The sequence below is a fragment of the Leucopleurus acutus genome (genome assembly GCF_964270905.1).
Source record: "Leucopleurus acutus genome assembly, chromosome: 16".
NCBI lineage: Eukaryota > Metazoa > Chordata > Mammalia > Artiodactyla > Delphinidae > Leucopleurus > Leucopleurus acutus.
Window position 1 is genome coordinate 37,008,633 of NC_139158.1, and position 16,384 is coordinate 37,025,016.

The 16,384-nt window shown below is 60.3% G+C and overlaps 2 protein-coding genes across 3 annotated transcripts; both read right to left on the reverse strand.

Moving 5' to 3' along the window:
* Positions 1 to 583: 583 nt before the first annotated feature.
* Positions 584 to 2,377, reverse strand: DNASE1L2 (deoxyribonuclease 1 like 2; the record flags this gene model as incomplete). Its single annotated transcript, XM_082857779.1, is given in 8 exon segments — positions 584 to 637; positions 1,005 to 1,109; positions 1,111 to 1,257; positions 1,401 to 1,513; positions 1,572 to 1,672; positions 1,754 to 1,837; positions 1,916 to 2,004; positions 2,099 to 2,377. Coding segments are annotated over 8 exon segments (837 nt in total). The 5' UTR covers positions 2,243 to 2,377.
* A 1,047-nt stretch (positions 2,378 to 3,424) lies between these two features.
* Positions 3,425 to 13,377, reverse strand: E4F1 (E4F transcription factor 1; the record flags this gene model as incomplete). 2 transcript variants are annotated; one of them, XM_082856725.1, is made up of 14 exons in its annotated part: positions 3,425 to 3,951; positions 4,033 to 4,095; positions 4,167 to 4,309; positions 4,383 to 4,581; positions 4,763 to 4,980; positions 5,140 to 5,245; positions 5,523 to 5,732; positions 6,082 to 6,251; positions 6,352 to 6,504; positions 6,678 to 6,798; positions 6,896 to 7,089; positions 9,565 to 9,670; positions 10,637 to 10,785; positions 13,212 to 13,377. In XM_082856725.1, 14 exons carry the CDS (start codon positions 13,375 to 13,377, stop codon positions 3,595 to 3,597), a joined length of 2,355 nt encoding a protein of 784 aa, XP_082712851.1. In that variant the 3' UTR covers positions 3,425 to 3,594. The 2 variants fall into 2 exon arrangements, with proteins under 2 accessions (XP_082712851.1, XP_082712850.1); XM_082856724.1 differs by having other exon boundaries at positions 5,140 to 5,248.
* Between the last annotated feature and the right edge of the window lie 3,007 nt (positions 13,378 to 16,384).

A 16,384-nucleotide genomic window follows, 5' to 3' on the forward strand; every position in this document is an offset into this window, starting at 1 on the left:
CCATAGGAGGAACACTGAAGACTGGGAGGTTGGCCTCGCACATCCACCCTACACCCTGTGTGAGCACTTACCCCAGCTGCACTCAGTACAGGTGCTTGAAAGCATTTAGTTTGCACAAAGAGCGAGCAGGGAGCTTCAGCCAGTGAGCACAGGAGCTGCCTTCTGGAGCCAGCCTGGTCTGGAGGTGGTCAGTTCCCAGCAGGATGTGGAATGGGCAGGCCAGGCTGTCCCTGTCCCCTAAATGGGTTGGGACCGGGGACCTGCTTGGCTGCAAGACGAAGGTTTGTGCCCCAGAAGAGCTGAGTCCTAAGAAAGGACATGAAGGCTTCGGAGCCAACACGTGTGTGTGGTCCTGGCTGAGGGTTCGCTGTTTATTGAGCTCAGCTGTATGCCCAGTGCTCTACGAGGTGCTTCTCACAACTTTATGAGGTAGTGGTGGCGGCCCATCTCACGATGGGGAAACAGGCTCGGAGTAGTCCCATCACTTGTCCAGGCCCAGCTGACCCTACCCTGCAGCCCTGTGGGGCTTCCTCCTTGTGGCCAGAGTCTGCAGGCAGCCTGCCCTGGCCAGGGTTCAGGGCTGTCAGTAGGACTTGAGGGTCACCTCCACAGGAAAATGGTCACTGATGGCCAGGGCCTGAAGGGAGAAGGGGCCAACTCTGAGGCCCTGCTGAGCAGCCAGTCCTCCCTCAGGCTCCACCCCCAGAAAACTGCCCCATCTCCCCCCAGGAAGGGGCCCACTGGGTGTCCACAAACCACTGCATCTGGGGGTGGGGGAACAGACCAGCGAGGCCTGGGCTATCCATCCCAGCTGTGCGGGTTCGGTGGGAGCATGGCCTCGGGACCCCACTCTGGGGAGGTAAAGAGCTTCCTGTACTGCCATCCCAGATTTGTTCCATTCAGCCAGAACTGAACCTCTAAGGGCCTTTTCTAGAAACAGTGCAGGGAGGGGAGCGCCAGGTGTACTGAGGTTGGGCCTTGCTCCTACTGGGCCCAGCACTCGCCTGAGCCTGGTACAGGCCAAATTCCTCCTGGAAGTCGTATACGGCGGCCGACTGGGGCTTCAGACTGCTGCGCAGGCGGGCACCACAGACCACGATGCGGTCGTTAAGCACAGTCTGACTTGCCCACCGTGGTGTCGGCGCTGTCCGGGATGAGCCACTTGAAGACCTCGCTGCTGCGCAGGCGGATGGCCGGCCAGTCCTGAGCCTGCACGTAGCTGCAGTCGGCGTTGAAGTCGCCCAGAAACAGCATGTCCTGTGGGGCACCGCGGAACTGGGTCTGAGGCTGCGGGAGGGGCCGCGCGCGCAGAGCCTCACGCCTGTGGCCGACCCCCAGGGCGCACCTCCGGGACCCTGGGCCGTGGGGCAGGGCGGGGCCGCACGGACATAGGGGCTTACGTAGGTGCCCCACTTGTCTATCACGTCCAGGTACACATCGTAGAGCGCGTCGATCTCGGCTACAGCTTGGTGCGGTGCCGCGTGCAGCGGAATCAACACTAACTCCTCGGCAGCTGCAGGAGGTAGATGTCAGGGGCTGGGACGGGGCCTGCGGGACGGGCGGGGCCTCACCTGACCCGGGTGCCGAGAACTTGACCACGAAAGGTTCACGACTGAAGGCGTCCTCCGGGTCCAGGTACTGGTACGTGTCCACGACCGACACCGTGTCCTTCCTGGGTGTAGAGGGTGGGTGGGCGCCCCAAGTGGGCCCCCTCCTGCCCTGCGCACCCCTCCCCCGCATCCCCGCCCCTCACCTGTAGACGAACAGGTACGTTTCCTTATACTGGTCCCGACCCAGGGGCTTACTGCTCACGAAGCTGTACTCGTGCCTGGACACGCTGCGGAGACACCGGCCAAGCCCGGGGTCAAGGCATCGCTCGGAGACCTGGGCCCACGTTGGACCCTGCCCGCCATACCTGTTGATCAGCTCCATGAGCGCGGATACGGCGCTCAGGTCGGAGTCCCGCACCTCCTGTACCAGCGTGATGTCATAGCCAGCCAGGATCTGGGGGAGGGGCCGGCAGGTGCGGGGTCACGTGTGCGCGGCAAATTAGCCCGCGGAGCCCAGCTACAACCCCGCCCAGGGTCCCCAGCCTCACTTGCGCGATGATGCCGCTGCAGGCCGGGTCTGACACTTTGCTGTCGCCGAAGCTCCGGATGTTGAAAGCTCCGATGCGCAGCGCCGCGTCTCCTGCAGCCCCTAGCGCCCAGAGCGCAGCCAATAAGGCCAGGGGCCCGCCCATGGCGCAAAGCTGGCGGGCTTAGAGGGACAGACACAGCCCGCGTGAGCGCGGACGTGGAATCGGACACACCAGGCCACCCTTCTCAGTCCCGGCTGCTGGGACGTGGGGGCTGGGCAGGTTCTGCCACCCTTTGGTGGCTGGCAGGAAGGCATATCCTCCCCCTGCCACTCTCCAGGTCTCCCCAAAGTGGTGGGCTGGGCTTACGGCCGTGGCCGTTCTCCTCCGTGGGGAAACGGAGGCCCAAATATTGAGACTCCATTCACATCCAGCCCCCGGCTCAGTACCCCGCCCCCCCCCCCAGACTCACCTGAGGGATGTGGATTGGCTGTGTCAGAGGCTTAGGATCTGGGTCCCAGTAGAAGTCAGAGGTCCCAGCTGGGGGTGTGTCTGCAGCACAGGACAGACTGCAAGGGCTTGGTCTAGCAGCAGCTCTGGCGCCCCAGCTCCGTGAGTATTTGAAACCCTGCTCCAGGGAGGGGCCGGGACTGCACTGGGTCCCGCCCCCTCCACGAATTGGACACTGTAACTCCTAGCTCCCATTCCCACAGAGACCACCCCCACCCCCGCAGGGCAAGGCGGCAGGGGATCCACCTTGAGACTGCTGTGGTGCCCCCAAGCCTGTTAGAACAGGGACTCAGAAGGCCCTGCCAGCCCAAGAGCTACATCAGGACTGGGAAAGAGGACCAGACATGCCCACGGTCCAGGTCTTGCTCCTGTCCCTGCCCCCGAGAAACTCGGTCACCCAGAATCTCCCTCAAGCTGCATCTCTTCAGGGAAACTAAGTCAACACAATCAGGAAAGACCGGCCCCATTTGTGGCCCAGCATCTCCTGCTGCTTCTCCACGTGCTGTCACCTCAAGGTAAAAAGCCGAGACTCCTGGGTCTCCCAGTCTCATTCCCCGGCCCCAGGGAGGCCCCAGGGTTGGAGGCTAGGAAGCAGCATCCCCTCCCACCCACCTCTATGGGCCTCAGGAAGCTGGGGTCACAGCTCCAGCTGGGCAAGGCAGCAGCAGGAGGCTGCCTGTCCACATACCAATGACACCCACACACTGCCAAGGTGCCGCCAGCCCTGTTGGGATCCCTGGGCGGGCAGGGGCTGCCACAGAGGAACCTGCCAGGGCAGTGGCACCAGCCCCTGAGGCTGCCACTGCCGCAACATCACAAGCGGCGGGTTTTCATGTTTTATTGTAAAGCAACCAAAAACTCTGTGTATTTACACTTCCACATCTCCTCTGAACGCCTGAGTTCTATGCCCATCTTCTCTGTACTCGGCCAGGCAGGCAAGGGCAGGGCACTCGGGGTCCTCACCCCCTGCCCCAGCCCAGCCCCCCGGGACCCTGCAGGCGCCCGTGTTAGACGATGACTGTCTGCACCTCAAGCTGGCCCTCCGGCGAGGCGATGACCAGCTCTCCCGCATGCTCCAGGATCTCAATGTCCTCTGATGAAACCATGGTCACAGTGGCTTGCTCGGCGCCATTTGTACCCGAGCGGGCTGTGAGCACAGTGCCCTCGCTGATGGCCGAGGCCAGCGTCATGGCCACCTGCTCCGTCAGGCTCTCGGGGGTGGCGATAGTGATGGTGTCAGCAGCAGCTGCCTCTGTGCCCAGCCCTGCCTCCTGGTCCATGGTCACATTCTGCACGATGATCTGGTGCCCGGCGCTGGCCTGGTGCACGATCTGCTGCACTACCTTCATGATGTGACTGTCCACCTGTGGGTGGCTCAAGGCTCAGCCCATGAGTCTGGTGAGGGTGCCAGGCCACCCCACCCCGCCCATCCCCCAGCCCCTCACCTCTGTCTGGGTGCCCTCGATGATCTCCGTGGCTTCGCTGGTCTCTGCATCATCCGCAGTGGCCTGGACGGAGGATCAGAAGTCAGCCTTGCCCGCCCCAGGCCCCATCCGAACTCTGGTGGCCCCATACCCACCTCGATGATGTACTCCTGGGTGTCGGCTACCACGGATGAGAACTCGACCAACACGGTGTGTGGGTCGTCGGCGAGGACGGCGGCGGCTGCTGCAGGGCTCTCCTCGGACACCAGCAACTCCTCTACCTCCAGCAGGCAGCCCCCTGTGGCAGGGAGCTCGGTCAGTGCTGGACGGCTGCGGCCCCCCACCCCGTCCCTGCCACCTCCCGGCCCTACCTTTGGTGCGCAGGTGCCGGTTGAGTGTGCCATGCTCGGCAAAGCCGCGGCCACACTTGTAGCACTTGAAGGGCTTCTCGCCCGTGTGGTGCCGCACGTGCCGCACCAGCGAGCCCTTCTCCCGGAAGCCTCGGCTGCAGAACGGGCACACGTGCGGCTTCTCCTCCAGGTGTGTCCGGAAGTGCACCTGCTGGGCATTCTGTGGAGACCCACCATCAGGGCCAGCCTGGCCTTGGCTCTCCCAGCCCCCTCTGAGGGCCCCGGTTAGGACTGAGCAGGCTGTCAGGTGAGGGGTGAGGAGGGAGGTCTGGGGGCACGGAACAAGGGACAAATCTGGCTTAGGGAGCAGGGAGCCCACAGATGGGGGATCAGGGGCCCACCTTGGTCTTGTAGCACTTGCCACACTCGGGACAGGGGTAGGGCCTCTCATCTGAATGGACACGCCGGTGGCCGCGGACGTGGGCGATGGTCTTGTAGAGCTTCCCGCAGTCCCCACAGCGGAAACGGCGCTCGTGCACGTGCACCTCCTGGTGCTTCTTGAGCAGGTAGGCCTTGGGGAAGGCCTTGCCACACTGCGGGCATGTGAATGGCCTCGGCCCTGGGGCCACACTCCGTGTCAGGCCGGGACCACCACCCGAGGGCGCCACCCTAGCCACCTGCCCACAGGCAACCCTGACCATCCACGGCACACCCGAGAGCCCCTCCTGGCTACCCACGGCCGTCCACTGCCCAGTACCCCCACCATCCTGCCACCCACCTGCGTGGCCTCTTTTGTGGGCCTCCAGGGTGGCCGCCGTTGGGAAGGTCTCACTGCACTGAGGGCACGGGTGGGTCCTGGGCACAGCTGAGGCCTCACTGGCCACCTGCTGGGGGACCACAGCACACCTCTAGTACCCATTGCGGGCTGGGCCCAAGCAGCACCGTGGAGGCCAGACCGAGGCACCCTGACCCTGGGAGGCTCCATAATGGGCCCAAGGAAGGCGATAAACAGATCAGGGGACAAAGTCACTGCAGACAGTGATGCAACTTTCCACCTCAGGGAGCACAGCAAGGAGGCTGGTGGCGGCCAGGATAGCATGGTGACTTTGTACCCAAGGTCCAGCCCCCCAGAAGGGGCACGCCGGCAGCGCAGGCACCTACTGTCTCCACCTGTTCCACCTCCAGCAGCGGCAGTTCTGGGGGACCATCTCCCAGGGGCTGGGGACTGGACACAGTGGGAGGGGCTGGCTCCAGGGCTCCCTCCTCCCCAGGGACCCGCTCAAGGACAATGCCGGAGTTCTGCATGGCCTGGTGCAGCAGGTTCTCACGGCTGCCCTCGCTGGAACAGGGAAGCTCCTCGGGGCCGGGGGGCTGCAGGGGAGGCAAAGGGAGGCTGGCCAGGCAGCCCGGCACGCAGCACCCACCCGCCACCACCGCACAGGGCAGCCCCAGGGGCCCCCGTGCATACCTGGCATCTTCACTCAGGAATGCCCCTGGGAGCCCCACAGCCCACTCCACCTGCCTTCCCCTGCCCCACCTCATCCCCAGCTCACTCTCCGTTGCCCCTCCCTGCCATGACCTGGGTCTCCCATTTCCCCACCCAGCAACCAGACTGAGCAGCAAGAAGGCAGGCCCATGTCAGTCCTGTTCCCAATGGAGCCAGTGTCCAGAACAGAGCCTGGTGCTGAGCAGACAAAGGCCTCCCCTGACCTATCCCCACCTCTGGGGTGAGGGCTTTCATGCCCAGGGGAAGCTCTTGCATCTGGACGTGGACTTCGTGGATGACAGTGCCCTTGGCATCTGTCACCAGGTGAATCACAGGCGAAGTTTCCATGGGCCCACCTGTCATTGCCGATGATGTAACAGTCCCCACGGTGGAGGCACCAGGCCCTTTAAGGCAGAACCAAGAGAATCCATGAAGAAACACCCAACCAGGGTGGCACTCAGAGAGCAGGCAGGGCCGGGGCAGGGAGCCCCCGACCACACTGACCTGTGGGAGTGTCCTCTTTGCCAACAACCACATCTTTGCTCATGCTGAAGCGGATTTTTTCTGTGCACGGGGTGAGAGACTTGAGGTGCCGGGTCAGCGCACCCGACTCGCGGAAGCTCTTTCCACACTTGGCACACTTATAGGGACGCTCATCTGCAGAGAGAATGGCGTCAGCCTCGGGCGGGACGCTGACTTGGTTCTGAGGGGAAGGCAGGCCTGGAGTACCACCAGGAGGAAGGGGCCACGAAGCCTAGGAGCCGGGGCACCCCCAGGGCCAGCGGCAGCGTGCTGTGCAGCTCCCGGCCCCAGGCCCGAGGCCGGCTCACCTGTGTGCCGCCGGTGGTGCCGGATGAGTGAGCCTTTGGTGCGAAAGGAGGCCCCACACAGTTTGCACTCGTGGTCCTTTCGGCTACTGTGGGTGACCATGTGGGCCTTGAGGATGCTGCCCTGTGGGGGAGGGGCGGCGAGGCTCAGGCACCTCCCTGGGCAGGAGCGGGAAGGCCTGGCTCCCACAGCCAGTGCGCCCGCGGCCCCAGGGCCTCACCGTCTTGAAGGTCTTGTGGCACAGCATGCACACGTAGCGGCCGTCCTTGTTCACCAGCAGCTTGACCTGGGCCTGCTCACCCTCCCCAGAGAGCCCAGGCCCCTGACAGTTGGGGCTGCCCTGGGCCTCTGCCATCCCGCTGTCCCCCGGCTCCGCCTCAGAGGCCACGATGACCTCTTTGATGTGTCCACCACCTGAGGAGAGGCAGATGAGCCTGAGCCTTGGGATGCCATGGGCCCTGCTGCTTCCGCGGATCCCAGCCCGAGGACACTGCTGTGGCACAGTGGAGTTGTCTTGACCAACCCCCAGCCCCAGCACATGGCGCCTGCTCAGCCTGAAAGGGTGGGAGGTACTGTGCTCTGACTCCATGGAGCTGCCTAGAGGAGTTCCAGGCCTCCAGAATGTGTTCAGCAGGGAAACCCACCATGAGCACGGATGCCCCCTCCCCTCAGCCAAGAGGCACGCACAACTAGATGTGCACAGGGGTCCCGCCGTGTCCAAGGGCGGCAGAGTTCCGGCACAGAGGCAGTGGACAGGCCAACTCGCCACCATCGGCCTCCTCGCTGCTCCGGCTCCGGCTAACGTGAGGAGGAAATGCCTCTGGGGATCACCCACCAGCATCGGTTTCAAGACAGGCAGGCAAGAGACCCAGCCTGGGAGAGGGAGCGCTCGACACGCCTAGGACAGTCTGAGGAAGGAAGGCTGTGCTTTTGCAGCTCTCATGGGGGTTGAAGAAATCTGACACTGTGCAAAGCTAAGCTGTAAACACACTTCACAATTTCTGCTCATGAAAACAACACGTGGCAATCGGTTGTGAAGCCGCTTCTTAGAAACCATCTCAATCAGGCTGGCATCGTGTTTTGACAAGCCATTTTCCCAAAACAGAACAGAAGTGCCGTGACTCAAACAATTAAGGGCACCTCTCCCTCCTGCCCTAGCTGACATGCTTGAAGCTTTATTTTTCCTCCCCCTCAGGAGTGAATTTCCAAAAGAACAGGGATTTCTGCCAGGCTAGGACTTGAGTTTGAGTGTGGCACAGCAGACAGAGGGATCAGAGAAGGGGGAAATGTGGCTGCCCCGAGTCCAGAGACAGAATGCATATTTGTTTCCAGGGAAGAGGCAGGAGAGCCTGCAGTGGGTATCCAGCCCCCTGTGCAGTCCCTGGGAACTGCACCCCCCAGCCCAGCAAGTACTGAGAACCCCCAGCCCTGTGATGCCAGCAGCTGGTGGTTTAGGACTCTGGCCTGGGCTCCAGATCGCTGAGCAGCTGACGCCAAAGGGACATTTGGGGTACCCAGGATGCCTGCAAAGGGGAAATTCCCAAAGGGGAAACTCCCAAGGGTGCAAGAGAGGCTGCGGGTGCCCAGAGAGGAGCCCCTGGAGCACAAGGAGCTGCCCAGCCGCGGGCTTGGGCCAGCTGGAGGCTGGATGGTAGGCAGGGCCTGGATAGCCAGGGGGCCAGAGCCTGGAGATGCTGCCTGAACCCAGGGAACCTGTTTTCCCATATGACACCACCACCCAAGAAGCCAAACTCCACACCAGGGCTGGGCATGGCCCCACCTCCCACGTCAGCCCTCTTATCCCAGAGGAGCAACAGGCAACCGTCCTCGTCCACAGGAATGTCGGGGGAAAGACAGTGTGGAGACAGGGACAGGTCCTGTAGCTTCCCTGGGATGGGACCTTGGCAGAACAGCCTGCTCTGAGGTTCCCCTCCCCCAGGTCGCCTCCCCACCTCTTCCTACTCCAGCTGGTCCCAAGGGCTTCCCAAGGCCAAGTTCTACCTGTTGCCCAAACCTGTTTCCTGTCCAGTCACCTACTCACGTCCCTGCCAAGGCCCCTGCCCATTCCCTTCCCAACCTCCCGTGCCATCAGGCCCAGTCCAGCCTCCCTGCACTGCCACACTCACACCCAGCCCCCGGCTCCCTCGGGCTGCCCTTTGAATGTCCCAGCTGCATGCTCACCTGCCTCCTATTAAGCAGCACGTGACCCAATCCAGACCGCTCAACACCCCAGCACTCCCTGCCCTACTGCACTTTAAAAAAGCCATCAAAGAGCCTGACTTGGCGTTGTATGCTCTTAAAGGCCATGTGAGAATCAGGATAGGAATCGCCATCCCCACGCCGGAGGGAGTGAGCACTGGGGAGGTGAAGGCCAAGGTCGGGCAGCAGGTCAGGGCAGAGCTGGAGCAGCAGGTGCACCCCACGCACACCCCAGCCTGACCCTCCAGAGCCAACTGTGGGGTGGGAAGTAGGAACCAGGGTTGGGGTTGGAGGGTGGCAAAAAAGTAGGGAAGATTCCAGAAGAACCAGGGCAGAGACAGTCCGGGGCAGCAGCAGGAGAGAGCAGCCAGCTGATGATTTATGCACAAAGTGAAGACTCCCCGAGGCCCAGGTGTCCCCCAGGGCTGCCCAGGTTCTGGGCTTCCGCTTTCTGGGCAGGGCAGGGCCTGGTGGCCAATGCCTGCTCTTGCTGCAGGCCCTGCCCTGGGGAAGGTGCACACAAGGTCTCAGCCCCTCCTCAGCCAGGCTTTGCTCTCGGGACAGCAGAGGGGCACAGGCAGCAGAGGTCCCCAGCTTCCAGCCTTGACCGTGGATGACTAACAGGTCAGCAATGCCTCAGCACTGAGAAAGCCACACGTGAACAGCCATGGTGGGGCCAAACCAGCTTACCGACAATGTCAGGAGTGTGGCTGATGTCTGCTGTGAGAGTGGCTGCCTCCACCACGATGTGGGCCACGGTGATGGGCTCCTCTGAGCCTGCTGCTGCTGGCTCCACCTGCCATTGGGTGACAGGGGACAGAGGAGACTCGTCTCCAGGGCTCCAGAGCTCAGGTTTATGTCCATGCAGGATGGCTGGGGTGGGGCCTCTCATCTCCCCCAACGGACCACTGCTCTGAGCCTGACTCCCAGCCTGAACCCTCCACCCCAGGCCCAGGGGTCGGCCCCATCACTCTAATGCCTCCAGCCACCAAGGGCCCCATGGGGAGCCCTGAGCACCCTCAGGGAGGACTCCAGGATGAAGTGACTAGAAGCTCCAGCTTGAGGCTCAGCTGGCTCTGCAGAGATGAAGGTGAGCACCTCCACCTACAGCCCAGCCAGGTGATCGGGGCAAAGGCCCCCCAGGGATGTGGGGCCGGGGGCCTTCTGGAGAAGAGGACACCTCTGGGAGGGGCAGGAAAAGAGCACAGAGTCAGAGTGAGACAATTCTGGGCCCACTCCTTTGGGCCATTCCCGGGGTGACCAGAGGCACCTGACTTCTCTTGGAGTCTCCTTTCCCACTTCCATAGGATGAGGATGACAAGAGCGCCCACAGGGGTGCCATGGGCCTCAGTAGACTGTGCGTATACAGCCCGAGTACACACCGAGTGCAACAAAGTTGGCCATTTTTATGACAGAGTTGTGGGATCCCCAGGAACCATATGTACAGGACAGGAGACAAAAAGACAAAAGCCACCATGATATCCCTAAGCCAGGGCAGGCCCTCAGGCTTCAAAAAAGGAGGGACCCCAGGCCCCAACTGTGCAGGCTTCAACCAGAGGCTGCTGAGAGGGCCCGCATCCCAGGCCATCCGGGAAAGCCCAGAGCACCGCCGGGAGTCACCCACCCACAGCCGGATGCCTGCCCTCTGCCCACCCCGGTGGCACAGGTCCGTCTCGACATGCCTCCACCTCCTCATCCTGCTGTCCGCCGAGGGGCAGGGTGGAGGGCACGCACGTGTGCAATGGCAGTAGGGGGATGCTACCTCCTGACCCAGCAGCGCAGTAGCATTGGTGGCAGGCAGGGCCTCCTGGGGCACCCGCTGGCAGACCTTCTGGAGCTTGTGCTGAACAAAGTCCTCCAAGGCGGTGAACTCCGCCTGGCAGCGGCCACATCGGTGCACGTCATCCTCATCTGCAACGAGCCTGCGGTCAGTGGGGCTTGGGAGGGATTCCAGCCCCAGGCAGATGCACCCAAGGGTGGCATCAGAACCAGAGACGCCTTCCCCAGCCCTCCCAAAGGGGCTGAGAACACTCTTGGGAGCCCAGGGTGCCAGGCCTTCTCCGGGGGTCTACAGCAGTGCCCACCCTAGGAAGAGCAGCATCCAGCAGGGGATAACCCTGACCATGCACTTAGGCTGTAGGGATCCAAAGCCCCTACTTCACAGATAAGGGGAGAGAGGCCCAGGGAGCAGCTGGGAGGCAGAGGGATTCAGCCAAGCTGGTTTGGGGACAGTGGAGGACCAGGGTTTAAGACTGGTTGGGGTTTGCATGTGCCCTTGGGCACCTCAGTGACCAGGTCTGGGTCTGTTTCTTCATCTGTAAAATGGGCTGACTCAGTGTGTGTGTACAGGCTCTAGCTGAGAGGCCAGTCCTCAGCAAACATGGGAGAGGTAGGGCACCCTCAACCCATGACCACTCTTTTCTCACTCTGACTTCTGCTTCACTGGTTCCAAACAGGCGGCACCTCCATACTCTGGTGAAGACGCGCAGGGTGGGACTTCCCAGAGGGGTTCCACACCCCAGGGCCATGGGCCACCGCACCTGAGCCCCTCACCATCTGGGCTGACCAGCCAGTGCCTGCCCCAGGTCCTGCAGGAGAGACTTCCGGCTCACTGAGTCCCCTACTATGTGCTGGGCATCTTACTGGGGCCAACAGCAAATCCGGCCAGCACCCTGAGGAAACAGAAGTGACTATTCCCTCTCTAGAAAAACAACTTGAGATTCAAGGCCACCCAGCTGGTGCGTGTTGGGGCCAGAACCTGAACTTGAGGATCTACCCCAGACACCCTGCTGTTTACCCCAAGGGATAGGGGGATGCTCCTTCTGCTTTCATAAACGTCTGCCAGTTCCCACCACCTCACTGCAGTCCCACATCAAGGTCAAACCCAGGCCTGGAGGACAGAAGGAGCCCAGTTGATGTCTACTGGATTAATGAGCAAAGGGCCAAACCACAGCCAAGACTCACAGAAGGCCACCTGACAGAGGACGGTCCCCTCCAGATGGTTCACAGTCACAAGCCAAGCACTGAGGTGACTGTACCCTCCTAACCCTCCCACCCCACTCCCCAAGTCTGACTCAGCACCAGCGTGTTGCCATTGAAGGAATCCCCACCACAGAAGGGGACACACCCGGCCCCTGTAACACTGAGTGAGATAAGGCCCTGGGTAAGCCCAGCAGGGCACAGCAACCTCCAAAGAGACCCCTCTGCGGGTAGCACTGCCCCCCATGCCAAGCTACCTACCCAAGCTGGAATAAGGAGCACGAAATGATGTACTGAGAATTACAAATCCTGTGGGGACAAAGACCACCACCCCGATATCACCACCAACCCCCTCCTGCCTGGCCCAGTCTAAAGCTTCCTGGGACAAGCTCAGAGGGTAGAGACCAGAATTCTGTCTCCAAAAGCTATCAGTGCCCCTGTGTGTCCCCAGAACTGTTCTCAGAGATTCACACACATCCTCTATTTTGATTCTCACCACCATCCTATGAGGCAGCAGAACCCAGAAGTTAAGGGAGTGGGTTGAGGAGTCACACAATCCTGGTATCCAACAAGTCCTTGGTACTTACTAGCTGGGTGACCTGGTCACTTTCACATCTTTGAACCTCAATTTTCCTCATCCACAAAATGGGAATAATAATAGTAATAATAATAATGGCATCTAGGGCTGGCTTGAGAATGAAAAATGCTGATGCATGGAAAGTACTCGATACATTATCCTCAACAGTAGCATCCCTATTCTGTAAGGGGTAATGGAGGCTCAGAGAGGTATGTGGTTACCTGCCCAGGATCAAACAGCTAGAAAGTGGCAGGTCTGGGACAGAGCTGGCTGCAGCTTTCCAGCACTGGGCTCTGCTGCCTCCCCCCGGGTGCTGGAAAGACCCGAGACCCCGCCCTCCCGGAGCCTCCAGTCACACCCCGGCCAGGGCCCCAGTGGCCCATCAGGTGAAGTGGGAGGGGGCGCGGAGGAGGGCAGGGCCCTGTCGAGACTGGGAGGCAGAGGGGGGCCGGGCCGCTGGCCTGAGGGCGGGGCAGGCAGTGGAGGCGATCGCCGAGGTCTACACTGACAGCCCCGGTGGCTTGGACACAGGTGAGTATCCGCGGGTGGGCACTGGAGCCCACGGGGGTGATGGGCGCCCCTCCAGGGTTAGGCCTGAGGATCTGAGGAAACCAGGGGGCTCGTGGAAGGCTATGAGGGGTGCCGTGGGGACCTGTGAGGTCTGCAAGGAACCGGGCCTGGGAGGGTCTGTCGCGCCATCAGCTCAGGCCCTCGGGGCCTCCACCAGCCAAGCTGAGCCGTCCCCACCCTGGCCGCTCCCGGCCCCGTCCGGCCCTGTTACCTTCCTCGCTAAAGGGCGCCGGGAGGCCAAGGAAGCCACCGGGGGCCAAGGCCGCCGCCGCCGCCGCCGCCGCCGCGACCCCACCCTCGCCCGCTTCCTGCCCGGCTTCGGCCCGGGCTTCTGCCGTATGCGCGGCTGTTACCCGCACTGCCATCGCGCCCTCCATGTCGCAACGCGCCGCAGGAAGATGGCGGATTTACGACCGTGTCGTCATAACAACGGGCCGCGCCAAGGCTAGCGAGAAGACGGGAGGAGGGCTATGGGGCGGAGCCAGGATGGGTTTGATTGGCAGGAGGCGGGGCGGAGTCCGAAGGGTGTGGCCTGGAACCGCAGAGGCGGGGCCAAGCTCAGGGAGAGAAGAGACGGGGCGGGACTACTGGGAGTGGTGTAGTTACGGTGGAGAGGACTGACAGGAGGAGGATCGGGGCCTGGGAGGGCCCGCTGGGCGTGGCTGGGGCTGGGTTCCGGCAGCTCCTTCAAGGCTCTAGCGAACTGGCGGCGCCAACTGACCGGCCCTGAGCCGGTGCTGCCGCCGCAGGTGCCCAGCCGCGATCCGAGCTCGAGTGGGCGGCTGCCGAGACGCCGCCCCAGCTCGGACCAGTAGAGTGGTGCTCGCTGCCCGCCCCCGACCCCCTCGGGTGGCAGAACCTCCCTTGATGGTTGACCCAGCCATAGGGGAAAACCCGAGTTGGGGATGGCTCACGGGTAGCTTCACTAACCCTTTCATTCTTTATTTATTTTTTATTTTATTTATTTTTTATTTTTATTTTTGGCTGCGTTGGGTCTTCGTTGCTGTGTGCGGGCTTTCTCTGGTTGCGGTGGGCAGGGGCTGCTCTTCATTGCGGTGCGCGGGCTTCTCACTGCAGTGGCTTCTCTTGTTGTGGAGCGCGGGCTCTAGGCGTGCCGGCTTCAGTAGTTGTGGCACACGAGCTCTAGATAGCAGGTAAGTACACATAAAAATTACCGTTAGTGACAGTACATTCACAATGTTGTGCAACTATCACCAACATGTAGTTAGAGAACGTTGTCATCATTCCAAAAGGAAACCTGTACGCATTAGCAGTCACTCCCCATTCTCCCCTCCCCCCAGCCCCTAGCAAACCACTTTCTTTCTCTGTGGATTTGCTTTTTTTGGACATTTCATATAAACAGAATTACACGCGTGGTCTTTTTCATCTGGTTTTTTTCACTTTAGTATGATGTTTTTGAGGTTTATCCAGGTTGTAGCATGCAGCAGTACTTCATTCCTTTTTGTGGCTGAATAATATTCCATTATATGAATAGACTGATTTTCATTTTTCACGTCTGGGTTGTTTCCACCTAATCTACAATTGTAAATAGTGCTGCTATGAACATGTGCATACAGATTCTTTTTATTCTTTTTAAGGTAGCATTAGTTCTTTGAAGCTAAGTGCGTTCTAGGATTTTCTCATTTAAGATACCAATCATCCCCATTTTGAAGAAGAAACTGAGGCACAGAACTGATGGAACACTTGCCCAAGGGCAGACCAAAGATCTAACCCAGGTCTGTCCAGAGTCATGGGCTAGAAACCCACAGGTCGTGCTCTCCCAGCTTGGTTATTCTCTGTGGCTCAGCCCAGTGCTAGATTCCAAAGACTCAGGTGAATCAGACCCAGTTCCCTCCAGGAAGGCCAATCTCCGGGAAAGACCAAGCACGGACACAAGGGCCCAGACAGAGAGTGGGCAGCTCTGCCCTGGGAAGGACACCAGCAGAGATTGTCTGCATGCTGGGGCTGCCCAGCTAAGGAACTGAGGACCCTTAGCCTGTCAGGAGCTGGGATGTGTGAGGCACAGATTGGATCACCAGAAGTCAGGCTGGGGTAAAAATGGGGCTGCTTTCTGCAGGGGGCTTGCTCACCATTGCAGGCATTTAAACAGAGAGTGACAGTGTTTCAGAAGGATCCTCCTGACTGTGGTGCAGGAAAGGAAGATCTAGGATGGACAGTCTCTGAGAGGGGCAAACAGGCGGAGGAGCAGGTGGGTACTTATGGAGCAGGAGGGATCTAGGGGGCACCTGGGAAGAGAGGACCAGGAGGACACCTCACTTGAGGATGTGTGGGGGAGTGATGGGAAAGCCAGCATCAGAGAGGAAGAGGAAGACCACTAGAGGAATGGAGTGGGGGTGGATTTCAAAGACAGAGCACAGCCTGGCTGTGGATGGACATGAGGAGGAGCTGGCCCCGGGGAGACAGACAACCTGCCCTGCTCCATGCTCCAGAGCCTGTAGGACAGAGTTGTCAGGGACGGGCCAGGGCTCCTGCCTGGTTATTCCCTGGGGGTCAGAAAAGGGAATCCTGACCCAGTGAGCTCTAGGCCCCACCTCAGCTGAAGCCCAGGCAGACCAGCGGCAACAGGAGTGGGCCTGAGGTCACTGGAAGGCGGAGTGGCCAGGGGCAGGCCTTCTCCCTTCCCCAAAGTCCTCCTTCCTCCAGATGGCCTCCTTTCCCACCCTGCCCTCGGCATGGGCTCCACCTGCACACTGTGTGTTTGATAGTCAATAATGGCTTCTCTGTGGTCAGAGCCTGACAGGAACTCCATTATCCTTTATGATGGCTACTCAATCTCCCTTCCTTGGATGTACTTAAATCTATTCAACCAATCCCATGTTGAAGATTATTTAGGTTGCTTCCAATTTTTTTTTTTTTGCCACTTCAGTCCTTTTTCCTTTCTTTTTTTTTTTTAAGGGTTTGTTGTTGTTGTTTTGTTTTGTTTTGGCTGCGCCGTGCGGCTTGCGGGATCTTGGTTCCCCAACCAGGGATCGAACCCACACCTTCGGCAGTGAAACCTCGGAGTCCTAACCACTGGACTGCCAGGGAATTCCCTTCAGTCCTTTTTCAATGACACCCTTTTTTGCTTAGCTCATTGGAAGTGATAACATCTGTGAAAACATTTTCAGTGGCTATTGGTATTTTCTAATACAATTCAAATCCATGCAATGCTATGAAGATTAGTGTCCTTGTACCACCTAAGTCCACGCCCCACTCCACCTGTGGTCCAGCTTCCTCACTTGGGAGGACCCTGGTGCCGTCCATTCGCAGGTATATAATGAGCACCTACTGTGTGTCAGGGACACAAAGCGATTGATCATGCTGTGCTCCTCTCCCATCCAGATGCATGGCACCTTGTCCAAGGACAGTCCTCCCCAATAAAGG